General features: G+C 55.3%; 1 protein-coding gene across 2 annotated transcripts; it reads left to right on the forward strand.

Moving 5' to 3' along the window:
- Positions 1-516: 516 nt before the first annotated feature.
- Positions 517-23,816, forward strand: SLC6A17 (solute carrier family 6 member 17). 2 transcript variants are annotated; one of them, XM_054804152.1, is made up of 12 exons: positions 517-893; positions 8,508-8,914; positions 12,438-12,595; positions 12,877-13,003; positions 13,710-13,891; positions 14,948-15,058; positions 16,048-16,289; positions 17,000-17,192; positions 17,569-17,761; positions 17,946-18,105; positions 18,665-18,827; positions 19,277-23,816. In XM_054804152.1, the coding sequence occupies exons 2-12, from the start codon at positions 8,629-8,631 to the stop codon at positions 19,643-19,645; spliced, it is 2,184 nt and encodes a 727-aa protein (XP_054660127.1). In that variant the 5' UTR covers positions 517-893; positions 8,508-8,628; the 3' UTR covers positions 19,646-23,816. The 2 variants fall into 2 exon arrangements, with proteins under 2 accessions (XP_054660127.1, XP_054660128.1); XM_054804153.1 differs by lacking the exon at positions 517-893 and having other exon boundaries at positions 8,639-8,914; positions 12,503-12,595.
- The last annotated feature ends 1,696 nt before the right edge of the window (positions 23,817-25,512 follow it).

Here is a 25,512-nt window from a genome sequence, read left to right on the forward strand (position 1 = left end):
CTCGAGATGTGGTGTCCTCTGATCCCAGCGTTGGGTCTGGGGTCCGTGAGCATCACCGAGCTTTGGGTGAGGTCTGAGCATCGCTGCCTTCAAAAGGCAGGCTCCAGATTTGCACCCGAGTTATGGGGAGCAGAATTTGGGTCCCGACCGCTCCTCCTGCCTCCCTTTGTGCCTGTGTGGTCTGAGACAAAGCAGCTCCTCTAAAATATCAAACTATTCTTGGAGGAAAAGGGTGACCAAACCTCCCCTCTCCCTCCCCAGGGCAGTGCCCAGGAGGGCCCCTCCGGCGCTGCCCTTTCCGGGCTGGGGGGCATTATAAAGCGGGGTTTTGCCTTTCCCCACAGCGCCAGGGTGGGCAAAGCTGAACCCACCCCTTCTGCCAGGGCTCACTGCTATTTTTTTCTTTACGCAAGAACCCCCCTCAGAGATGGGGGGGGGGGTGGCCCGGCACCCCAGCTTTGACGTGCAGCCCTGGTGACTCAAGCCTGCGTCAGGGGCTGCGTGTCCCTTCTTATTTATTATTTTTTTTTTCCTTTCTCTCTTTATTTCTTTTATTTTCGGAGCCGAGCGGAGTTACCTTCCCCCCCAGCGAAGGGGAGCGGGGCCGGGCCGAGCCCAGCGCGCATCCGCCGAGCGGTGGCGGGGAAGGGGGGGAAGCAGCGGCGGAAGGAGAGCGGCTGCCCGGCGCGCAGCCACCGGTACCCGCGGAGCTTCTCCGCCCGGTTCCTTACAGCACCGGTAACCGGTTACCGGCCCCGCCGCCCGCTCTCAGTCCCAGGCCGTGGAGGGGGCGGGAAACCTGGTCAGTTTCCCCCGGACTTGGTCAATTTCTCCCGGGAACGGGTCAGGTTCAGCCTCCCCGGGAGCCGCCGGGCAGCCGCCGCAGCGCCGAGGTAAGGCTGCTCCCTTCGCTCCCCGCCCCGGGGGCCCGCTGCCGGGGGTCTCCCCGCCCCACCGGGTGCTGCCTGCTTTGTTTGCCCCCCTCCCCACCGTGCTGGCGGGGTTGTTTTCGGGAAGGAGCTCAGGGCTAAGCTGGGAGGGGGGGGACGCACCTAAGTCTGGAGCCATCAGGCGTGGCCCTAAGGGTGGTGGCTTCGAGGGCTGTGGGGGACATTTAGAGACGGTAGATGGCTTAAAGCACCCCGGAGAGGCTGGGGGTGGCCACCGGGGGGGGTGGCACTGGCCACCTAGCTGAGGTTGGTGGGGGGGCTCATCCCTTCCGAGCCGCTGCCTGAGGGTGGGTAGAAATGCAGCTTCCAGATTGACCTTGACAGTAACATTGGGAGAGGAGAAAGCATTTGGCTGCATTGAATATTTCCTTCCTGGTCCCCCGAAGTGTTGGGGGTTTATTTTATTTATTTATTTATTTATTTACTTTTTTTTTTTTTTTATGCTGCCCTCTGAATGTGGATGGCTGGTTTTGAGGCAGAAAAATGGGGCTTGGGGGCCTGGTTTTGTGCAATTCTCAGTATTGGGTGTGGGGAGTCCTTATTCCCTTCTGTGCATTTATTGCATCGCTGACTGTGCCCAAAGGTGCATGTTTCGGGCTGGCATCTTGGCCAGGTGCAGATTTGCATCACTCCGGGGACGTGAGGCTTAGACCGTCTGAGAAATCTGGTCCTAGCTCTTTGTAAAGGACCCAGAAGGTGAAATCCTTCTGCTTCTCAGATCATGCCTTGTGTCTGAGGCACCTGAGGTTTGAATCCATCAGGAGCTGATGCAACTGTTTCTGGTCTTGGTAGGAAAAAAACCTGAAATGCCACGGCAGCTGAGCTATTCTCGGCAGGGCGTAGAGTTTCTTGCGAATATCTCTCTAGAGGTGTCGGGACTAGGTCAAGGAACCTGGATGGTGGTTTGACTGCTTGGAAGGGAAATAAAATGTGGGTCTGAGCTGTCCTCCAGAATAAATTGGAGACAGCTCCACTAGAATCAATAGGAATAAAAGGGTTTGGTTTAAATCTGGAGTGACTCCACTGCTGCTTCAGGCTTGCACAGAGCAGGAAATCTGGAGTTATAGCAGAGCCAAGCCAGAGTCACGAGGATCAAATGTACCCTAGATCAGATGCTGACCTATGAACATCCAGTCTAAACCATTGCCTTGAGGAGAGACTCTGATTTTACCCGATCCTGGGTTGCATTTGGACTTGTTTGTTTACAAACGTAGCAGCAGCTTCATGAATTGCAATAGGGAAAAGCAGACCTTGCAGAGTGATTTGGATGCTGCCCGTTTGCTGCCTTTTAGGATAAACCCAGACTGGTTTTGGGTTCAGTCACTAACCTTCAGCCGGAGCGGGTGAGTTAAGAGGGATCACTGAGATCTAGCTGGAAAAAGATCATCTGGTGAATCAAAGAGAGCCCTGAAGGAATCATATGATGGTTGGCTTTGGTACAGTGTCACGCTATTGCAGCTGATGTATGTTTTCATGATACTAAATGAGGGATGAAAGGAGACCAAATTCAATGAATCAATGGGCTCATACGCTTCGTGACAAACCCAAGTGCCAAGGCTTCCCCTCCTCCGGTGCTGTTGTGTCTGTCTCATGACCCATCTGCAAAACTGCCCTTTCTGAAGGTTTCATGGTACCTATTGAAGAAAAGAGTCGTCGTAATGTCACAACCTGCCACGGGGCATAAAAAACCCCTGAGCTGGGGGTGGTGAGAAACCGCTGGGGTGGAGCGGGTGGCGATGGCTGGGGTAGCCCCACCTCTGCTTGCTCCTTATAGGAGCTGGGGGTTATTTATAACATCTGGGCGCTTTTGCTGGCAAAAGCCACTTGGGTAGGTGTAAGACAGAAGCGGAGGCAGCTCTGATTCATCAGCGAATGTGAACCGCTCCTGTGTCATGATGCTAAAGCAGGCCTGAGTGTTTGCACGGGAAGGATGTGTCGCAGAGCATCTTCAGCTCCTCCGGCGGGGAAATGCCGGGTGCGTGCCACTGAGCTGCTCTCAACCCCACGCCGAAGCCGGGAGCTCGGTTTCCAGCAAAGCTTCTTGTGGATGCCCTTGTCCTCAGGCACTCCTGTGCTCTCCCATCTGCTCAAAGATGTGCCTGTCCAAAGTTTGTGCCTCTCCACACGTGGGTATAAGGGAGGGAGCACACCAGGATGCAGCTCCGCTGGTGGGACTGAGTCACTGGGTGTCATCTCTGCAGGGCGGTGAGAGCCTGGTGCTAATTAACAGGGATCGTTTAAAGAAGGGGAGAGAGAGGGAGCAGCCCTAATGAGCCCAGATGGCAAAAAACTTCCCTGTGGAGCCAGAGGGGATAAGCAGGGATGCTCCGGCACCGAATAGCTTTAAGATGAAGGCATCTTGCGCTGGCCTTGGCTCATGGAAGGGAGGTTTGTGTGACAGAGGCTGCAGGAGGGTCCTTGGAGCAGGGCTGGGGGGGATCAGAGCTGCAATGCTTCTGTGTTGGGCAAAAATCTCTTCTCAGGGCTTTGAAGCAGAGTTTGGATACTGCTGGGAGGGTCCTGCCCTTGGCCTCTTGCAGTTCGTAAGAGTGAGATACCTCCTGAAGGTGGGATACCTCCCGAAGGACCCACTCTGCGAGGGTGATCCCTCTCCCATGGCAGAGGCACTCCTGACTGTGGGGAGCAGCAGGTAGGGGCCTGGAGCCGGTTTTCTCATGATTTGGTCTCAAAGCTGGGATGTGCATCCAGGGCTCCTTCTCTTTGCTGTATATAGACAGAAAATGGGAGGGATGCTTGTTCCTTCCCGCTGCCTCTCCTCCCCGACCTCTCTGGTTTCTGGGTGACCTTGGATCCATCCTTTCCTCTCCCTGCCTCAGTCTCCCCATCTGCACCAAACAGCCCGACCCTGGGTACAAGGTTTCCCTGGCCCCGTGCATGTCGGGGAGGGTGAGGAGCTGCAAATTGATGCTCAGATCTCCCAGCCCAAACCCAAGAGTGCCCTTCCACCTCCTGAAATCCCTCTGTTCCTCTGGACCTTTTGCTCTTCCCTCCTTTCCCTGCTCTGTGACCTTGATGGAGTGAGCTGGACCTTCCTGGGCCCTGTGAGCTGGATGCTTCACCAGGAGCATCCTTCTAGGAGCTGCGGGGGATTTGCCTGGAAGCCAAGCGCAGCGGGGTCGCAGCTGAAGGAGGAGAGGTGGTGGGGTAGGGAGGGACCAGCAGAGAGTCTCTATGGTTTGCATATTAATTTTGAATTCACGCAATCTCAGCCTCTGTTTTTTTCTTGCCTCGGTTTCCCCTTTATAGATGCACACAGGGTATAAATGTAGAATTTAGACACAGGAGAGGAGAAATCTCCCCCCAAGCTTGTCCTTCAGACCCAGAGCATGTTTGCTGCTGGTGGCTGCTCTCCTTGGAGGCTGCTGTAAATCCCTACCTCCTCCCCACCTGCCTCTGCGCTCTGAGGCCCAGCTGAAAGCTTTGCTGACACGTTTCCAGCCTGCTTTATTGCTCCCCAGCTGCCTTCCTGAGAAAGCAAGGACGGGCTGAGGCAGGACATGCGTCTTGGAGCATCCCTCTTCTGCTGAACCATTCGTGACGCTGCTGGCAGGGCTGGGGGTGCAGTGCCCTCGGCTCCTGGAGGTCTTCGCTCATCCCAAATAGCAGCTTTTCCCCGGTGGGTGTTTCCATCTCCAGCTGGGATTGATGGGAACCTCTGGGCAGGGATTAAACCCCCTGGATGTAGCGCAGCAAGAGCTTTTCCATCTCTACCCCTTTCCCGGGTGGGGTGAATCCAGCTTGTGCCCCGGCAAACCATTGCCACGTGCCTTCGACCCGCTGCAGCGGTGGCTCCTGAGCTGTCAGTGCAAAGGGATACAGTGGCTGAGGCCACCCCTGTGTCACCTGGATGGGGGATTGTCACTTGGTGCAAGCAGGAGCCCTGGGCTCAGCCGGTGAGTCTGGTGTGGCTCGGGGGATGGCGGTTGCTTTGCAAGGGGGCTGAAGCCCTGCAAGGGGTTCGACGTGAAGGCATCCACTGGGGACCATGAAAGTGGGGATCTCATTCAAGGACATACCTAGGGATACCGAGAAGTGGGAGATGCAGGAGGTAAGTTATCCCCAGGGACAACCTCGTGATGCTTTCCCCAGTGTTTCCCCTTGTAACGCCCCACGGGATGTTGTTGGCTGCTCTCAAGCGATCTCTAGAGACACCGGCACCGACCGCAGCACAAAGTGATCTCTTCCCTGGTCCTGCTGTGGGAAAAGCTGTGGTCCCTCTCCAGGCACCTGTGTGGGTGGCATCAACACTGGTTTTACCTGGACAAAGGCACCTCTGGTCCTGCAGCACAAGTGAGGTTATTACAAGCTGTGGGCTCTGAAAGACCCTAATCTGTCTTCTTAAGAGAAAGAAAAAATGCACATTTAAGAAAATTAAGGTCATGAGGGCTAAGTAAACAAGCTGAATCTCCATCTGTCAGTGACAAGGGTTTTCTATCTCTCTCTGGCCTGGAAAGCTCCTGGTTGTCAGCTGATCTGTCTCGTCTTTCTCGCAGGGTGGTTATTATTTTTGGCAGATGAATTTTTGATTAAATTCCTTTTTCAATCAAAGAAATGAGTGGAAATACCTTTCTCAGATGGATTTGGACTGTGCTATCCAATTTGAGGGGTGCAGACCATGGGGCTGATGCACAATGCTGGGGAAATTAGTAGGAAGAGTCCTGTTGATCTCACTGTTCCCTGGATCGAGTCCCCATGCTGTGTGGGTTGGTGGCTTTGTGCTGGTTCTGGCTGGACTCAGCTCGCAGTACCAGCAGGGACGTGGACAGCAAAGGCTGGGTACGCTCACGGCATCTCTGTCGGGAACGGTCCCCTCTCCTTCAGGCCTGGATCTCCTCTGGACGCCACCACCAAGCCCAGGCTGGGGTTGAGCCATTTGGGAGACAGCAGGACCTCCCTCAAGCAAGGGACACAGTGACAGAGCCAGGCCTGGATCAAGATTTGGATGTCTTCCGTGGATTTTCCCTGCTGTAGTTCAATTTGGGCGCATCTCCCATGGGGAGGAAGTCTTGTACCTCTGCTCATTCACTCTCATCTCATCCTCTGGTGTTCTCTTACCCTAATGCCTAGAAAATCCTTGCCCCAGGAGAGCAGCTGAAGATCAATAGATCCCCTTTTGATGCCCAAATCCTTTGGGAATGTCGCTGTCTCAAGCATCCCCCAAGGAGCTGAGAGCTGCTGGGGCTTTGGAGGTGCTTGAAGAAACCTGCTCCTCGAGGACTGCTGTGTCCTGCTGCCTCTCAGCTCTGAAGGATAACACTGGGGGGGCTACACTGAGGAGGGAGAGAGGTAGACATCCAGAGAGAGATGCTGTGGGGTCTGTCCTGACCCCATTGCGCTGGCCTGGCTCAACATCACCTTCCCTGGAGCTGGGTACCTCCCAGGCTTTGCTCCAAGGGGTTGAGCTGTCCCAGGAGAGCAGTTTTGGTGCCCTCGCCATGGGGCACTGAGCTCTGGGGGCTCGGCTAGCAGATCCTAGCTCTTCTGGGCTCTGTCCCTGATATAAAGAGAGACTTTAGCCCCCAAGGGCTCCTGAAGGAGCTTAAGTGGCTGCTGAGCAGACAGAGAGCAGAAAACAACTTGTGGGTGATTCAACCAGGTCCACACTAATCTATACAGAGCCTGATCCAAAATTGGTGGAAATCCCAGTGATTTCCTGGCTGCTGGCTGAGGCCCTTCCCTGCCCTCTGTGCCTGTCCCCATCCTGGCTGAGGATGCTCCAGCCCCAGGCAGCCACATGCCGGTAATTGCCACGATCGAGCCATGAGTGGTTTACGTGAATGAGCCCTCGTTTGGAAATGAAACATTGCAGGGCCAGGCTTGAAAGAATAATTCAAACGGCTTCTCTGGAGGAGCCGGATCCAGGAAAGATGCGGAGCCGACACGGTTGCCTGGCAACGGATGCAGCCAACAGCCGAAAATAGCTTTTTTAATAGGAACGGGGCCTGGCAAAAAGGGAACTTTCTTCAGGAGTGAAAAACCACCAAGCTGAGGGTGAGGGAGGGTGAGGTTTCCTGTTGCCGATGCTTTGCTTCCCTCCCGTGCTGGGTCAGGACCTCAGCTGCTGGTTGGGGACGGGCTTTGCTGCTAAGGCTGAACCTGCTGCTGTGAAAAGGTTTGGGCTTGTGAGCTGAATTGGGTCAAAAAGATGGATGTTTGTCCAAAGGAAACGATTGCTGGAGATGGCTCTGGCAAATCACAGGAGAGTTTTCCCTCAGCTCGCCAGAGGGGGGACAGTGGGAGGCCCGTCCTGCATCACCCATCCTGGTAGAGACTGGCCGCCCACACTGAGGGTTGGCTGCCCCAAGGACTGTGCTGATGGGTTGTGTGTGAGATGCCACCTGGCTCTTATACGAGCTTTGAACTGAACGAGAAAGCCCCCAGGGTAAGGGTGAGATGATGCTGTGGCCAGGCTGGGGTGGGTGAGGTCCCTAGGCCTGGCACCATCGCTCTTCCAGGAGCTGGTGACCAGCCTGGTGTCCCCTGGGAAGTAGGGATGGAGGTGAGAGAAAAGAAGCAAACGTGGCCCTTTGGGAGAGTCATTTTTCCAAGATGTGAGTTTTCTTGTGAGGTTTCTGAGCCGGGTCATGGGCACCCCCTGAAACCCCTCCGTGCAGGGTCACTCCTGCAGCGGGAGCAGTCCCTGGTTCAAACACATGGCCGCCTGTTTGCAAACACGACCCACTGTGCATATCCGCTCATCACTGTGCTGGTGACAAACCCACGCTCCCTCCATGGATCCAAAAATTATCCTGCCTGCACCCATCCCGGCCCTGCACCCATGGGATCTGGTGCCATCAGTTTTGGGAATGAGGTGGTAGGGGCAAACTGGTGTAACTGGTGTAACTGCGTGGATGTTGTGGGACTGGTACAGCTCTCCCTGGCCAAGGCTGGCTGACGGTGAAGGCTGGGAAGGTGGAGGGGTCGGGAGGATTGATGGCTTTGCCTCTGCTGCTGCTGTTTTGCAGCCATTATCTGTTGTAAGGCTGCCTGGGAAGATTTAGCTGCAGGCTCCCAGGCTTTTAAGTCACTCCTGATAATGTCTGGGGATGGAGAGATAGCCTGGGCGTTTGTCACTGTCCCCCCAGCGCTTTTGAGCTGTTGTGGGGCTGAGCTCGGGCTCTGCTGAGGGGCGAGAAGGGGAGGGAGTGGGGCAGGGAGGGCAGAACCCTGGCCAGCCTGGGATGTGGCGTCTTATCAGCCCTCGCCAGTGCTGCTGGCCAAAGAACGGGGTCGTTAGAGGATAAAAGAGGTGTCACAACGATGCGACTGGCTCCATCGCTTGCCACCATCCCCTGCAGTCCGGGGAAATTCCTTCTTCTGGGTTGCAGGAGGCTCTTCTCCATGAATGCTGAGCCACGGGGTTGTTCCTGGACCATCATTCATAGAGAAGGGGGCCCTTAGCATCCCCCAGCCCAGGGGAGGTCCCCAAGGTGTGGGGTGGTGGAGACCCTTCTCCCCATGCTGCTGCCACTCCTGCCAGCACCAGGACACCCTTGAGGAAAGGCAAAACTTTCTGTTGTCCCCTTCCCTGCCCAGGTCCTGCTGATGAAGAGGAGGTGAGGCTTGAGCTGTAGCTCACACGGGTGTTGTTCCCTGTGGGACATTCATCTTCTCCCCTTGCCCCATCCCGTCCCCGGGACCACGTGGAGCCATCCTGATGCCGAAGAACAGCAAGGTGACGCAGCGGGAGCACAGCAGCGAGCATGTCACTGAGTCGGTGGCTGACTTGCTGGCCCACGAAGAGCCCGTGGACTACAAACGCAGCGTCCTCAATGTGACGGGGGAGACCTGGGACAAGCAGAAGGATGGAGAGGAGGAGCTGGATGTGGAGAACCGGCCGGCGTGGAACAGCAAGCTGCAGTACATCCTGGCACAGATCGGCTACTCCGTGGGGCTGGGCAACGTCTGGCGCTTCCCCTACCTCTGCCAGAAGAACGGAGGAGGTGAGAGATGGGGCAGGGATGGGCTCAGCCCTTGGGGAAGGGGGTATGGCCCAATCCTGCCTCGCTGCACGCAGGCTGCTCCCATTGGGGTGTGGGGTTTGGGCTCTGAAGGAGGAAAGGGGCAGTTGGGAGCTGCTCACCACTCTGTGTGCATCGGTGCAGAGATGCAGGATCCTCCAGGATGGCCTCCTCCAGGCCAGGACACTTCCAGGTGTCTGCCTGCCTGCTCCAAAGTCAAGGTGAATCCCAGGCTGGGAGCCAGGATTTCTCACTGCAGACCCCAGTTCCTGTTGGGGTAATTTGGAAACTAGAGGGGAAAAAATGAGAGTCCCTCCATTTCCCTAGGTCCCAAAGCTATGTTGTGTTGGCTCCAGCCCCTTCCCAAACCCTCCTTCCAGCCAGCCCATCCTCCCACCCCACACCATACCCCCTCTTCGGGATTCCAGGAGCAGCCTGGAGGGCCCGGTCTCTTTCAGCCATGCTGAGACCCCACACCCTTCATGACACTGGTGAGAAGGCAGGTTGCTCATCATTAATCCAAACCCAGCCCTCGAGGCCTCTCCCCCGCAGCCCTGACCTTCGCAGCAATGGGAAGCAGCCCCCCCCTGCGCACGAAGCCAGTATCAGCCCAGCTTTCCCCTCTCCCCCTTGCCCTTGCCTGCTCCCGGCACTGCATCGTCGAGTGTGCCCTGAGCCCCAGAGCTGGCAAGCCCACAGCACTCTCAATAATTAAAACATCTCTGGTGTCATCTTCATGATGAGTCATCCTCCCAAACAAAGACCTGTGCAGTCAGCACTTCCCACCCCGGGGCTGCTCGCACCCTCATCACCTTCCCTTCCCGGCTGGGATGGAGTGCGCTGTGGCCGGCATCTGCATCCCAGCATCTCCCCAGCTGCTGGCACACTTAGCTCCTGGTGTCTTAGTTTGGGTCCAGGCTCAGTTTTGGTGCAGCATGGCTTTGCACGGTGTGTTTGCCGTGTTGCAAAGCCAAGGAAGGGGTCTTGGCATGATGTTGGGTTGCAGCGAGCACCTGCAGGCGTTGCAGGGCTCGAACGCCTGTGTTAGCTGCATTGCACGTGCCGGTGCATGTGTGCATCGGACGCAGCGGGGAGGGGTGTATGGTGGCCCAGAGGAGGTTGGAGGCAGAGCCTGGAGTAAATTCAGAGCTGGGATAGATCGATACGGCCATGCTGGCTTCATTACACAGCTCTCCAGTCTGGACTGTGACTTCCAAGCAGGTTTTCTCGATTAAATGAGATCAGGAGCCAGCTCAGACCTGGAGGTTAGAGACCCCGGGTCCCGCTTCTCTGTGAGCACTTAACCCAGCTATGCCTCAGTTTCCCCACTGGCACAGCAGCCAATAACCACTGTAGTTAGTGCAATGAATGAAATGTTCTCAGTTTATTCTGAGGTCTCTACTGTCCTGTGTGTCTGTGGGGCTTTAGCCTCGGCTGTCTCAGGTGCTGGGTAGCACGAGGGGCAGCTTGTGTTCCCCAGCTGGGATTTACCCTAGCAAATCCAGGGCTGAATTGGCTGTCTCTGGGGGGGAAGCGTTAAACAACTGGTTTTAGACAAAAGGCCAGATGGGATGCAATGTGGGGTAAGGGAATTGAACCTGCAACAGCCCTGAGACCTGCTGCAGTGGAGGAGATGGGTGTGCTGGGTTTGAACCCAGCGGCTCGGCCCCATCCTGTGGTGGGACACAGGGGCACTGAGCCAGGCACGTATTGGGACGAGCAGCTGGTTTTAGGAGCTCCTTGCTGTTGTGTAACATCTTTCTACAGCAGATCTCAAGAAAGGCTTTACAAGCTGCCCCAGCCGCTGCCCCAACCATTGCCCCTATTTTACAGACAGGAAAACTGAGGCACAGAGCTCGAGCAGCAGATTGCTCAAGTGCCCTCTCCTTTTTCCCTTCTTTTCTTTCTTTTCCCTTCTTTTCTTTCTTTTCCCTTCTTTTCTTTCTTTTCCCTTCTTTTCTTTCTTTTCCCTTCTTTTCTTTCTTTTCCCTTCCGGCATCATCTCCCCTGTCCCCGGGGGCAGACACTGATTTTCTGCCTTTTCCTCTTGGTCCCTGGCTGGGGTTCCAACTGGGCTGTGAAGCTGGTGCCCAGACGGATGTGGGAGCTGGGGAGTGATGGACAGACCACTTCTGGGTGTGCTGAGCAGCCCCAGGATGTGGTGGCAGCTGCTCCTTTCTCTCCTGTTCCCCAGGTGGGCGTCTGCAGGGGAGAACAGCTACATGCTTGTAGCAAGATGTTCTGGAGCCAAATTTCCAGGACTCGGGGTGCCGGCTCCTGGCACAGGCTGGCAGCGCTGCCCGCTGTGCTTCCATGTTGGTGCTCCTGGGCACAGCAATGCACAGGCATAAGCTGGTTCCTATCTTTCCAGAGATCGCAGGAAGAAAATGTCCAATATTGGAGAAATTTGCATCTGAATCTGTCCATCTGTCTCGTCTCCATCCATCTGCAGGTTGAGATGTGGATGCCCAGGAGGGCATTGCAGAGATGGGTCCTTCCCAAATTACACTGGGCTCCAGCTCTGCTCTGCTCTCTGCCTCTCCTTTCATCCTGCTAATCACCCTGGGCTGCTGCATCTTAATTTATCTCCCCATGAACACATCAATCCCCAGCCCACTGCCAGGGCACTCGGCTCGGGACACTACTGTGGGCTGAATCGCTTTGCAGCACCACTGCTCTGGTGGCTGTCACCGGGGTGTAAATCCAGCCAGGAATTTGCCCAAAGCAACCGGGCTCCGGCATGTGCCTTTGGATCACCTGCTGCCGCACGAGAGCAAGCCACATGCTCCCGAGCCCGTTCCTCAGCCCCTGGCAGGAGGTTGGAGTAATTCATCAGCTGGGCGCTGCAGCGTGAGTCATCGCATCCTTTATGGTCATTTGGTTATGCTTCAGGAACTGCTAATTCTCTCTGGCCTCCTCAATTAGGCAGAGATTAACCGTGTTTCTAATTTGAGCTGTTTCTACCTCTACCAGAGGACCTCGCTGCAGGCTGGGCAACATGTGGAGCGGTGAATGCTGCTGCCAGGGATGTGGGTGTCTGGGGGGGTGCGTGTTGGTGCAGGGGGCTCGGCTGTGCTCAGACACACATGTGCAGGTAGGACCTGGGTGAACAGGAGGATTCCTACCTGACCGTGTGTCTGAGATGGCTGGGAACATGTGCGTGTCCCCATGGGGTGGGTTATGGAGGTGTCTCCTTGGGTGTGGGGTGACGTGCCTGTACAGATGCAGTGTGTCTTTAGGGGTTTTGGGGTCTATTCCACATGTACCCACACTGGCAGGGGATGTTGCACCCTTCCCTTCCATGCATGTGTGTTTGCTCCTCTCTACAGCTGTCTTCTCTGCTGCCCAAGCACTGACCTCCATTCGCAGATCCATTGCAAATGAACTGATGGACATGCAGAGCCTGCCCTAGCTCTGCCCTGCCTGTCCATCCCTGTCTGTCCATCCTTGCCTGGATGAGAGCAGGCAGAGATGGGGCTGTGATGAGCTTTCTCTCCTCTGCCAGGTGCCTACCTGGTCCCATACCTGGTCCTGCTCATCATCATTGGCCTCCCCCTCTTCTTTCTGGAGCTGGCGGTGGGGCAGCGGATCCGCCGGGGCAGCATCGGCGTCTGGAATTACATCTGTCCTCGCCTGGGGGGCATCGGCTATGCCAGCTGCCTTGTGAGTGCACCCATGGGTTCCTTCGGACCCCCGCCTTGGGGTGCGTGGGATGGCTTTGCAAGCCGCAAAGTGGGGGGGGCTGGCCTGGAAGCAAAGCTCGAGGGGCCCCGCGTGGAGGTTTGAGAGGTCAAGCTCCACCATGGGCCTAGGGCTGGGTGGGAATGGGCCCATCCCCTGATCCTAGCAGCCCTGCTCCCCCTGGATCCCTGCCCAGTGGGAGGTGTGCTGGGGATGGTGTCACTGCCCTGTGATTTAATAGTGTCCTCCTTTCTCCCCCCCAGGTCTGTTTTTTTGTTGGTCTCTATTACAATGTTATCATCGGCTGGAGCATCTTTTACTTCTTTAAGTCCTTCCAGTACCCTCTTCCCTGGAGCGAGTGCCCCATCGTGAAAAACGGCTCAGTGGCCAGTAAGGGACGGTTGCTGGCACAGGGGGAGGCTCAGCTGGGAGGGAGCAGTTCCCAGGGAAGGGGGGCTGTGGGACACTGGGGACCCCCCAACATCTGTAGCTATGACAGGTTGGGAACACCAGAGGCTGAGGTGTCTCCTGGGGCACTGGGTCCTCTCCAGTCCAGCTGCCTTGATCATATGCAGATGTTTCCTTTGGGTTGGATGAGTCTCTCCCATGCCCTCCCCTTGGGGTCTGTCCCCACTCATGGGATTTGATGCCGTTTTGGGAATCCAGAACTTGGGTCTCCAGGTGCCTCAGTGCTCGTGGCCAGGATCTGACCCAGGATCATGGAGGGAGGTAGCGGCAGCCAGGCAGGGCTCACCTGGATGCTCCATCAGTGCCCAACAAATGCTGATGGAGCTAATGGTGTTTAATAGCATCTGAGCACCTCCTTGAGACACTGTGGGAGGTTTTATAGCAAATGCAAATGTCTCTCCCTGTATTGAACATCTTATTTTCACTTGACAATGACTTTATGTCCTGACTGTTCTTTTTCCTGCTAAAAGTGAGCCCCATTAATTCCTGTCCCTTAGTTTCCAGGGGCGCCTGCCTTCCCTGGCCAGCTCCAGCAGGTCTTTGACCTTAATTGACATTCATTCCTTAAGAGATGGTGGGTGACTCTCCTCCAGCCCCCTCGCACTCACCTGCCTCTGTTTGGTTGCAGTTGTGGAGACCGAATGTGAGAGGAGCTCGGCCACCACCTACTTCTGGTACCGGGAGACCCTGGACATCTCCAACTCCATCTCGGAAAGCGGAGGGCTCAACTGGAAGATGACCCTTTGTCTGCTGGTGGCCTGGAGCCTTGTTGGCTTGGCCATGATCAAAGGCATCCAGTCTTCAGGGAAGGTGGGTATCAATGGCCACCTGAGCCTGGCTGGGGTGAAACCTCCTGCTTGGACCACGCTCTCCTGCCCTGATCTGGGGTGGCTGGAGTGGTGGGTGGAGGGTGCTGTGTCTACTGGGGGATGCTCAGACCCCCTCCAGAGTTGGGGCCATCTCTGGGGACATCCAGAATAAGATCTGGATCTTTAGGGAAGAGATTTAGTCCAACTGACACCAGTGGCCATGGCCCAGGGCTCAGCCAAATTGCCGGCCCAGCCCCTGCATTCAGGGGCCATCAACTGTCGATCCTCTGATGCATGCCATCTTGATGGATGCTCGTAGAATGTAGGGGTGAGAGCTGAGCCCTCCTTCGGGGGGGAGCACTGGAAATCTGCACAGGAGAAGCATGGCAGCTTTGGGAGAGGGGATGCAGTTAGCTTGCAGAGGCTGTTGACATGTCAAGCAATGCTGTGGAGTCAGATGCAGAAAGGTATGGTCTCCCAGGACACTTGAACATCCCTGTCTCCAGATATGCTCCGCAAAACACCTGGTGCGTTAGCAGGTAGCACAGGGTATGAGAGCCCTGCCCTGCAGCCCCAAGAGCAGCAGGGTGGGAGTGAGCTGCAAGAGCTGGACAACAGCAGCAGGTCTCTTCTGCCCAGGACAAAGTCCCATCTACAGCTGCTCATCGAGGAACTGGAAATGTCCCCCATGCCAGGAACCAGGTGGGGCTGGCTGTGGCCCTGGGCAGATGCTGGGGAAGGGGATGGGAGGGTGCAGAGATGTCCTTCCTTGGGCTCCCTGGGCACCAGCAGTTTGTGTTTCAGGGATTTTCTGACCCAACACCATCATCTCTGCATTCAGCAGCCCCAACAGATTTTCTTTGTCCAAGCACTTTGAAAATCCATTTGAGCTTCAGCACTTGTGGCATCCTGTGCTGCCTGAGGAGCAGACCTCATTTGGGGAGGGGAACCTTCTCTTCGCACCCCTGTTGAGCTGTCCTTGGGTTGTATGGGGAGGTGGTTGAGCTCAGCGGGCGGTAAATGAGATTGTGCCCGTGTTGCATCCCTCTTGCTCTAGGTGATGTACTTCAGCTCGCTCTTCCCCTACGTAGTGCTGGTTTGCTTCTTGGTGCGGGGACTTCTGCTGCGCGGGGCAGTGGATGGGATCATGCACATGTTCACACCCAAGGTAAGAGTCTCCAAGCAGGTTCTCCTCCTGGCTGGTCAGACCCTATTTTCCCTTATGGTCCTCACCCCAAAAGCCAGACTACCAACCCCAAACTACCTTGGGGATCCTGATACATCATCAGGACGTGGCAGCAGCACCCTAAACGCAGGGTATGGCCAGGACAGCCAAGAGCCTTGCAAACTCCCCACCCTGGAGCTGCTTTGAGCCTTAGCATCGCTCCCATCACCTTTAGGTGCCCAGACACCAGTGTGGGGGGAGTGGGGGTGCCTGAGGCAATATATTTGAAGACTTCATGGGAAGATGCTGGCTGGCAGCAAAACCTCCGCTGGTGGTATGCATCCATTAATTAACCAGCTATTAATTAATTAAGCAGAGATGTAGATGAATCAGCTCAGCTGGTGAGGCTGTTAAAGATATTAATTATGATCTCTTGATGAATGATGCTCGGAGGCCTCCAGCCTGCAGCTCTGGCTCGCAGGAGAGGGGGGATGTGGTTGCGGGGAAGGGAGGTTAAACAAAGCTGCCAGCCGAGACATCTGATTTCCAGTGCTCCAGGTGCTCTGGAAGCAGGAGATGGCTGGGGGAGGATGGAGACCCATCGCTGAGTGGCACGTGGGTCCCTTGGGTGGGAGGACGGGGACACCAGCTCTCCAGAGCTGCTGGGTAGTCCACTGGGAAGCTGTAGGGCTTTGCACTGGGAGATTGGGCACCCGGCTTGGGCTCTGGGGCAGATGGAGCATCCAGAGACATGGTCAGGTCAAACCTTCGCCTGCCCTTCTCCGTGCCTCTGTTTCCTCCTCTGTGGGAAGAGCAAAAGGACCTATGAGCGCTTGGTAATGCAAGACCTGATAGTGGTAGATCAAAGCACGTCCATGGCTGCTCCAAAACCATCCCATGTTGTAGGTGCAGCAGCCTTTTAATTTAGCTCTGGCTCCACTGGGATGAGTTGTGGGGCCACCAAATCATGTAACTTCTGTCTCCCCTCCAAGCTGGACAAGATGCTGGACCCCCAGGTGTGGCGGGAGGCAGCTACACAGGTTTTCTTCGCCTTGGGCCTGGGCTTTGGAGGGGTCATTGCCTTCTCCAGCTACAACAAGCAGGACAACAACTGTCACTTTGATGCCACACTCGTCTCCTTCATCAACTTCTTCACGTCTGTCCTGGCCACCCTGGTTGTGTTTGCTGTGCTGGGCTTCAAGGCCAACATCATGAATGAGAAATGTGTGGTGGAGTAAGAGGATTTGCTTTTTCTCCGTTTGGGGTGGGCAGGTCTTTGCTACTGCTGATTGTGGTGGATCTGGAGGCAATAGAGTAAGTGCCCTGGAGTTGGGTGATGCTGTGTTTTGGTGGACCCAAGTTCCTGATGGTCAAGACCTGACCTGATGGATCTCCAGAGATGTCCCTTTGTAGCTGAGGGAGTTGAGTATTCAGCTCCTCCAATCTAAAAATCCAGCCGTAAGATGGGCTCTTAGTCTGCAAATTGAGGGTAAATCCAACATGTCTGGTCACATCACCTGGGTTTCCCCCCAGTTTCCACTTATCGTAGGCTCCACTTGTCTGCAAGGTTAAGGGAGCTGCTGTGCTGTACCCTAGAAGCAGCTGGAGGAAGGTGAGTTTATGCACCTGATGTTGTCTTTAGGCAGTGAACTGCATCCATAAAAACTCTGGCCATGCAGCATGGAGTCCCAGAGCAGGAGATAAGCCTGCAAAGGAGGTGCAGAGAGCCCACTCCTTGGTGGTCCCCCATCTGCATCCTCTGTCATGTGGCCTAATGCAATGTTTACTTACACCTCGTGCAAAGAGGTCCTCTGACTGGGACCTGGGTAACGTGATCCAGGGAGGTTCATCCTGCCTGGTGCAAAGGGATTCCATGGTCAGGCCCCATCCTCCACCCTGGGAAGAAGGGGACATCTCTGGGTGACCAGCTCTGCTCTCCCTTAGGAACGCTGAGAAGATCTTGGGCTACCTGAACACCAACGTGTTGAGCCACGACCTCATCCCACCCCACGTGAACTTCTCCCACCTCACCGCCAAAGACTACAATGAGATGTACAGGGTGATCATGACAGTGAAAGAGGGGCACTTCAAAGAACTGGGCTTGGATGCCTGCTTGTTGGAGGACGAACTCAACAAGGTACCTGGTGGCACTCCTAGTAGGACCAGGAGGTCACCTACCCCATTGCCTCTCCCTGGTAGGATCTGCTCTACTTGTGTCACTCCTGGCACATGGATCTGGAAAAACTGTTTTTAGAGACTGTCCAGGGATGGGGATTCCCTGTCCCTGTGGTCTTCCCTAGCACACAGTGGTCCTTCCCGGGGTGGGGGAAAGGTATCACCATAGCAAGTCTAGCAGGGTCATCGCTGCTTCCAGGCTGGGGTACCAGACTGGATTTTTCTTTCCTTGAAGAGAGGTTCAGTGTGACATGAGAGACCTGAGCCACGCAGGGGCTTGCAGTCTGTGTTGCTGACATGTTTCTTCTCATCTTTTGGTCCTCTCTCCCTCTGAACAGTCAGTGCAAGGAACTGGCCTGGCCTTCATTGCCTTCACAGAAGCCATGACCCACTTCCCAGCCTCACCGTTTTGGTCTGTCATGTTCTTCCTGATGCTGATAAACCTGGGGCTGGGGAGCATGATCGGGACCATGTCAGGCATCACTACACCCATCATTGACACCTTCAAGGTGCGGAAGGAAGTGTTCACAGGTGAGATCTTTTCTCTTGCATCCTCCTGGGGAAGGGGTGGAGGGTCCCCATTGCCCTGGGGAGTCAGTCCAGAAGAGTGTGGACATGGTGGATTGTACTGGGGTGTGTAGGGAGTGGACTGTGTGGCAGAGACATTGCTTCCTCTTGGGGTGCTCTGCTGACCATGCCCGTTTGCTTCACACAGTCGGCTGCTGCATCTTCGCTTTCGTAGTAGGACTGATCTTTGTGCAGCGCTCTGGGAATTACTTTGTCACCATGTTTGATGATTACTCAGCCACGCTGCCGCTTACAGTCGTGGTCATCCTGGAGAACATCGCTGTGGCCTGGATTTACGGCACCAAGAAGTAAGGCATTTTGTACAACAGAAAGAATAACTGTGCTCTAACTCCTGGCTAAAAACCCCCTCCTTCCAGCTCTTGTCCATATGACTTTTTCCCCAGGAGGCCAGCTGTGATGGAGCAAATGCCCCAGGGACAGCTACCTTATAGAGGCAGGAACTCAGTTCACCTTGATCCTCTGCTCTGCCCTAGGTGTAACCCAGCCCCAGGAGCAGGTCCTTCTCATGGGTATCTAGTGTTGGTTATGGTGCTCTGTCACTTGTGATCACACTTTTGTCTGAGGTTTCCAGGTTCTTCTGAAAGAGGACCTTGTTCCTCCAGTGTCTGTTCTTGTTGTTCATGAGTTGGACAGAGCAAGGGAGGTTCTGGCTAATGATCAAATGGCCTTTTCCTGTGGAGGTTCCCAAACAGTCCTACGGACTTGAAGGACACATAGATGCTTGCCTGGATCAGCTGGGCTCTTCTTCAGGCCATGCCTTGAGTGTAACTCACAACGGGAGCCCCTGGGAGGGAGTTTCTCACTTGGAAGTGGCAAATAGCATGTTCCTTCTCTTCTTCTTGGCAGGTTCATGCAGGAGCTGACGGAAATGCTGGGTTTCCAGCCCTATCAGTTCTACTACTACACCTGGAAGTACGTGTCTCCCATCTGCATGGCCGTGCTCATGACAGCCAGCATCATCCAGCTGGGAGTCAGCCCCCCAGGCTACAGTGCATGGATCAGAGAGGAGGTGAGCACAGCTCCCATCCCCACAGCCACCTCCTCCCCAGGTCCAGGCTGAGCAGGGGGCAGCTGAGAGCTGCAGACCACACTGCTCTTCCCAGCTCTGCTCACTTCTCCTCCCCTCTCCTCCTGCTGGGAGATGTCCTGCCTGTGGTTGTTCATCCTCTGCAGGCAATCAGGTTTGTCTACACTGCTCAGAAGTCTCCAGCCAGCTCTGACCATGGGCTGAAGTTTGAGCTTGGATTTTGGTTTGCTTCCACAGCTACACACTACTGTGTGCAGGACTATGTCTTTTTCCTTGGTTTGAACCCACCTTCTGGCAGCTTTGTGTGGTGCCCCTGAGGATGAAGTCTGGCAGGAGGCAGCAGGAGTTGCCTACTACTGAGGAGATGTTGTACCTGGTATGCATCACCTTTGCTGTATCAGCCCCTTGATGCTAATATCTCTCTCTCCCAGGCTGCAGAAAAGTTCCTTTTCTACCCAACGTGGGCCATGGCTATTCTCATCTCTCTGATCATCCTGGCATCCCTTCCTCTGCCTCTGGTCTTCATTCTCCGGCAGTTCCACCTTGTCTCGGATGGCTCCAATACCCTCTCTGTCACCTACAAGAAAGGCCGGATGATGAAGGACATCTCCAATTTGGAAGACAACGATGAGACCCGCTTCATCCTGAGCAAAGTGCCCAGTGAGACCCCGTCCCCCATGCCCACACACCGTTCCTACCTGGGTCCTGGGAGCAACTCCCCCATGGAAATGAGCAGTGCCCCCAATGGACGATACGGGAGTGGGTACCTTCTGGCCAGCACCCCTGAATCTGAACTGTGATGGTTGCCTGCTGACCACCCCCACCGGGAGAGGAGGTCATTGGGGAGTGGATCCTGGCTGTCCAGGCAACAGGAGAATTAATTAATAAGGAAGATGAAGAAGAAAAACCCCTCTTAAAATCGTAACCAAAAGCAGCTGTTTCTAAGGTGACATCGGGAAGAAGGGACTGCGGGAGGGGCAGGACTCCTCCGACAACCCTCATCTGAAAGGCAAGACCCCCCCGGGCTTGCCTTCAGGGAAGGGAGGAGGAGCAAGAGATGCTGCAATATCTTTCCAAGAGTTGTTCTCACGCAGCTCAAATCTGAAGGGAAGAATCTCTCTTTTCTAAGCAGCTAATGGTTGGATAAAGGACCTGGTGTCAGGTGGAAAGCCAGTCATGCTTTCTCCTGTAACCCAGCACTCTTCCGTCCCCATCTGTTGTCCTTTAGCCGGGAGGAGTCATGGCCTTATTCCAACGAGCACAATTAACCATCGATGTTCATAGCACAAAAAGGTGCTGTTGTTGTCACCATCGTTGCTGTTGTTGTTGTTGTTGTATCTCCTGTAGTTTTTATAGCTGTGGACACACCTAGATAACCCTAAAATTTTGACCAGGGTTGGCAGGGAGCAGCATGGGGCTGGCTGAGACATTGCAACGTGTGAGGCTGCGGATGGTGGATCCTTGGTATCTGTTCTGTTACCACCAGCATGGGGACAGCATCTGTGGGTTGTTCTGAGAGATGGAGATGTCGTGTCCATGGGATGAAGTAGTCAGCATACTCCGTGCTTGGGCATTTATTGTGCTGAGTGGCAGAAGGACCTCTGAAGTTGAGGGTGATTTGGGTATGTGAGCATGTGTGAGGTCTGGATAGGGCTACCATGATGGGGGTCAGGACCGCTCTCCTGGATTTACTCCTGACATGTGGGAAGCTCTGCTGAACCAAAATACCTGGCATGGTGATCGTCTCCTCTTGCCACTCTCTTTAGATGTCCCAGAGGGACAAGCAGAGAAGCTGTGGGGCATCCAGTCCTACCACAGTCCTGGTTTAGCTCTCAGGAAACCACTCCCTGACTTATCTCCCTTGCACCCACCGGCTGAGGTGAGCTGGGCAGTGATTATATCTGCACGTGTGTCCTCATTTCTCATAGCTTCAAACCAGGGCATCTGCATTGCCTCCCGTTGCATCTCCACAGGGGCTCACCAGCCTTTGGATGGGGGTAACCAGCTCTTGGGGACAGCAGGGGTCTGCTGAGCAGCAGTTGCTGGGAGTCGGTGCCAGGTCCCAGTGTCCCTGTTAGCTCTTGATCCAGGCTGGTGAGCCCTTGTTAGAGCTCAGGGGCCTCTATCGTGCCCATCCATGTTATGTGAGGACAAGACTGATGTAACCTTATGTTATTTCTCCCCATGCTGTCTAGGAAGGGCTGGGATCTCCCAGCTCAGAGTCTCTCCTACTGGGCCTGAGGATCATTTCCCTGAATCCTACATGTAGCCGAGCATCTCTGTCAAGGGTACCAGTATTATGTGGCATCTTCCTCCTCTCCCCATGCAGCCTGCTCCCTCTTTTCCTCTTAGCATGTTGCTATGGCCTCCAAAAGCCAAAGGAGCTCCTCATCCTTGGTCCTGCTGGGCTCAGATCATGTATGATGGTATTTCAAGCCAGTGTGAAAGCCAAGTTTGTAGGTGCTTGTCCACGAGCCCTTCTCTCTCCTGCTTTCTTATCAATGGGTTTTCTTCCACCTCAATTCTCCTTTTGGTTGGGAGGTGAAGGCAGAAAGTACCTGGTCTGTTCACCACATCCTTGGCTTCTCTTAGCATCCTTGGGTCCAGGAGGTCCCCCACAATGACATTTCTCTTGTGGGTTGTGATCCTTTATTTATAGTCCTTCTCCATGAGCCTGGCTGGTGACCTGGGGACTCTTCCTGGACAATTAGCTCAGGCCCTTTGTTAACCATTTTTTCCAGGGGGAAAACAGAGGCATGGACTGAAGCAAAGCAGCTCAGTCTTTGATGGATCTGAGAAGCACGAGCCCCATCTGGCCAGGATCAGCCATGCTCTTGTCTCTCCTCCAGCGGTCCCCCCTTCACCATCCCTCCTCTGTCTTTCTGTCCTTCCCCTGCCTGTGCAGAGGGACATAGAAATATCCTCACTGCATTATCTTGGAATGGGAGAAGAAGCACAAAACACGTGGCATTTCCCCATCGTTAGGTAAGATGTTCCCTCCCATCTCTTACTTCTCCCTCTGTCCCCAGTTTCTTCCACCCAACCAGCAAAACAGAGGATGAGCCAAATCGTTGCCCAACATCAACTTCCCCGTGCCTCTGAGCCCAGGGGCTGGATTCCCACCATAGCTCCCATGGAGTTAATGGCGCAGGACACCTCCCGTAGCCAAAGTGCTCGGTCCCATCTGCTCCCATGGCATGATGCTCTTCGAACCCTGGGCGGGAAGGATCCGACCCTCCGTCTCTCCCATCACCATTCCCAAACCAGCCAGGGAGGTACTCACTTTCCTCCCCTCTTCTTGCAGCATCAATAAGAGGCAAAGTCAGTAAGAAGGTAACAAAAAAGCTATATTATATATATATAAAATATATACAGAGAGAGGAGATGGAATAATAACCTAGAGATTCTCTATTTCTATTGTATATTTATTCTGTAAATGTCACTGTAAATGCTGTTAAATGACAAAACGTATTCCAAAGTGGCCCGTGACCTATTTTCATTCCCAGTGCTGTACAGATCAATTCTCGTTGTATATCGGGACATGTTTTTACCTTTTTATTTCTTGTGTGTGGCAGGTGGCTGTCGTCCCTCCCCAGTCCCAGGGGTTGTTCCAGCTGCCCTGGGGATCCAGCAGAGAGGAGGAGGAGGGAGGGACACCACCTTTGTTTTTATCCATGGAAATACTGTATTTCTTCGTGGCATTTGCTTGGTGTTAGACACAGGGTGTTGGGGGGGGTGTGTGTGTGTTAAATTTTAAGTGATCCGTGTCATCGCCATGTGAGCGTGCGTTCGTCCGTAGATGCTGTGCGTGGGGGTGCGCACGTGTATGTGTGCGCGGATGTGTTTTGTTTAGGATTCACTTCTCGCTGTACTGGGTCACTTTTGGAGCCTGTGTTGGGGGTTTCTCCCGCTCGCCGGGACAGGCTCTCCCTCCACGCACCTTCTTGGGGTCCTGGGTTGTGGATCGGGCTGACTGCCAGTGGCTTTTAGCCCTAGAAATCACTTTTTTCCCTCTTTTTCTCCACAGAGGCACAGGGAATAGCTGCTAATTGTGAGCACAGGCACTTTTCAGTTTTCCTCTGGGTGGTGGGAGAAGGAGGGGGGAACCACTGTCCTCTCCCCCCATATCAGCTCCCTGCTCGGTTTCCAGCCCTGATCCTGCTGCTCGGAGCAGGATGGTGCCCCTGGCTGGGGGACAAGGAGGTGCTGGGTAGCTCAGGAGGGGTTAAAACCCTGTCCCATCTCTGGGGCAGAGCTGGGGATGGGTTAAGTGGGTCTGGAGAGGGGATGGCTGGTGCTGAGGGCAGAAAGGAGCTGTGCAGGAGGGTGCCCACCCCATGACAGCAGTGCTGTGGTTCCGAGGGTGTGTGCGGTCCCCGTAGGGCTGGAGCTGGGATGGTCCATCTTGGAGCATCAGGCTCAGCTGCCGGTGCAATGGGCAGGGGCTGGATCTGCCCTTGGCCCTGGTGCAAAACAGGGGGACGGCTGGTGCCGGCTGTACTCTGCTGATTTGCACCTTCCCTGGGCGTCCCTTGGCCCATTCCCCTTCATCCCTCCAAAACAGCCCCTGCTTCACGTCCTGGCCCCCCCCCCCAGACCCCGCAGGTCACGTTAGACCCCAGCACCTCCCTGGAGTGACTCCCACTGCCTTCCTCCTGTCCCCCATCCTCCCTTGAGCCTGGGTCTCGCTGGCAGGAGCGGGGAGAAGGGCTGGGCGGCCTTGGTGGCCGGGAGGCACACGGCACAGCCCGGGCAGAGCCATGGCAGCGCGCAGGATGCAGCCGCTTCCCCTGCAGGCAAGCACAACGCTGGTGAAACCCTCCTGTACAGGTAAAAGCACAGATCTCGTAGTAACTTGTCCCATGTATCCTCGTAGCCGGTGTATTTACCACGCGTGCCGTGCTGGCCGGACTCCTCGGCAGTCGAGAGAAACCCTGTAACAGCTGTAACGGAGTCTGATTAAAAGTCTCTTCTTACCAAATCTCTTCTCACCAAGTCTCTTCTCTGCCTCCGTTTCCTTTCTTGGGGTGGGCTTTGGGGTCTCTCTGAGGTTTGGGGTTGCAGAGAACTAAAGCAGTGGGCATTGGGGCTGTCAGCACCCACAGGCATCAATGTCTCTGTCCTTCCCTGTCCTGTCACCCTTACTGTCCTGTCTCCCCTCACTCTCCGGTTCCCTTCCTCTGTCCAGCATCAGCCCCCGGAAGGGGTTTGCTTGGGGCACAGCTGCCCACAGGTGCTTCAGGAGCATTGTGGAGATGGATCTTCCATCCTGGACCACTTCAACCAGTACACAATGGCTTTACGGTGCACACGGATGGGTAAGACACAGTGTCTGCTCCTCTGCACGCTGTGCTGCTAACATTGCTGGTGGCTTATCCTGAGCACTGGGGGTACTGGGAGTCTGGAGACCTTCCCTGGAGAAGATCTAGAGAAGATTTTCAGCAACCCAAAATGACTTCAGTTGCTGGGTATTAGCTTAGTGACAGGCCTGGTGGGGAGCAGAGCTGCCTCTTCCCTTCCCTCCCTTATTCTGTAGCTCCTTTGGCTTCCCAGGGCTGCTCCAGCCCCGAGGAGCATGAGGAAGGGGAGGAGAAAAAGAGGATGGATGGGACCAGATGAGATCCGCCAGCACTGGGGGATGCCATCAGGGTACTGCAGCTGTGAACCGAACTCGTCCCCCTGCACTGGCAGCCGTGTAGGAGCAGGGCAGTTTTTCTGAGCACCTCTGCATCATCTGGAGATGGTGTAGGATAGGGGTGAGCATCTGCAAGGGGAGCTGGAGGAGCAGCACTGCCGGCGCTGGAGGCAGGAGGTGGCACATGGGTTATCTTTGCCCAGAAGCTGTCCAGGACCTGGCTCTGGGGGTAAACATCCCCCAGGAGCGATGACCAGGGGAACGGGACGTGTGGGGCAGCTCTGACCCCAGCACAGCCCCAGTCTGTGGGAGGAGGGATGGAGATGCTCCCAGCTCCTCCTCATCCTCAGTGAGACGGCACAGAGGGAGATACAGGATTAAGGCTGCAGCACCCATTGAGCCTGGCTCAGGGTGATGCCCAGGACTCTGCGGTACCCACATGTGGTGCTCACTGCTGTACTGAGCTGTCCAGCCTCAGCTTGCCCCTGTGCTCCCGCTGCTGGGTGTGCTGGGTGGCTCTGGGCTTGGGAAGAGGCTCAGATCCTGAACCCAGGGAGGGGACACGTGTCCCCACTGCTGGACTGCGTCTGAGGACAGGGCACTGGCAGGCTGCTGTGATGCCAGCTTGTCCCCAGGCCACCCCCCGGCGCGGAGGGGCTGTTTTGTTTTATCCCCTTTTCCTCTCCCAGGCAGGGAGACAGGGCAGCTGCCTGCAAAAGCAAACCCTGCCCACCCCCCACGTAGCGGCTCTGCTGCATCTTTGGGATTGCAGCAATCGTACGGGTCTGGGTGAGCTGCTGCCATGGAAAAACCCTGGGCCAGGGGGGTGAGTGGGGCAGGATTCGGCTCTGTCCACCCCGCAGGGGACTGAGAACGGGTCTGGGGGGTCAGAAACCCCCTGCTCCCAGTGCCAGGGGCTCCCTGCTGAACAGATGAATGAAACAAACTGAAAAGTGATTCTGGCCCTTGTGGGGGCTAGAAAAAAGAGAAACAGGCCCAAATGTTAAAATTAAGCCCAATACATGCTTTTTT

This window comes from Grus americana, chromosome 25, assembly GCF_028858705.1.
Source record: "Grus americana isolate bGruAme1 chromosome 25, bGruAme1.mat, whole genome shotgun sequence".
Classification (NCBI taxonomy): domain Eukaryota; kingdom Metazoa; phylum Chordata; class Aves; order Gruiformes; family Gruidae; genus Grus; species Grus americana.

Excerpts from the sequence above, each read along its gene's own strand:
- SLC6A17 (XM_054804152.1), top strand. The coding sequence starts at position 8,629 with ATGCCGAAGAACAGCAAGGTGACGCAGCGGGAGCACAGCAGCGAGCAT. Across the intron at positions 15,059-16,047 it reads TGCACATGTTCACACCCAAG|CTGGACAAGATGCTGGACCC; the intron begins GTAAGAGTCTCC and ends CTCCCCTCCAAG. Across the intron at positions 18,106-18,664 it reads TGGATTTACGGCACCAAGAA|GTTCATGCAGGAGCTGACGG; the intron begins GTAAGGCATTTT and ends TCTTCTTGGCAG.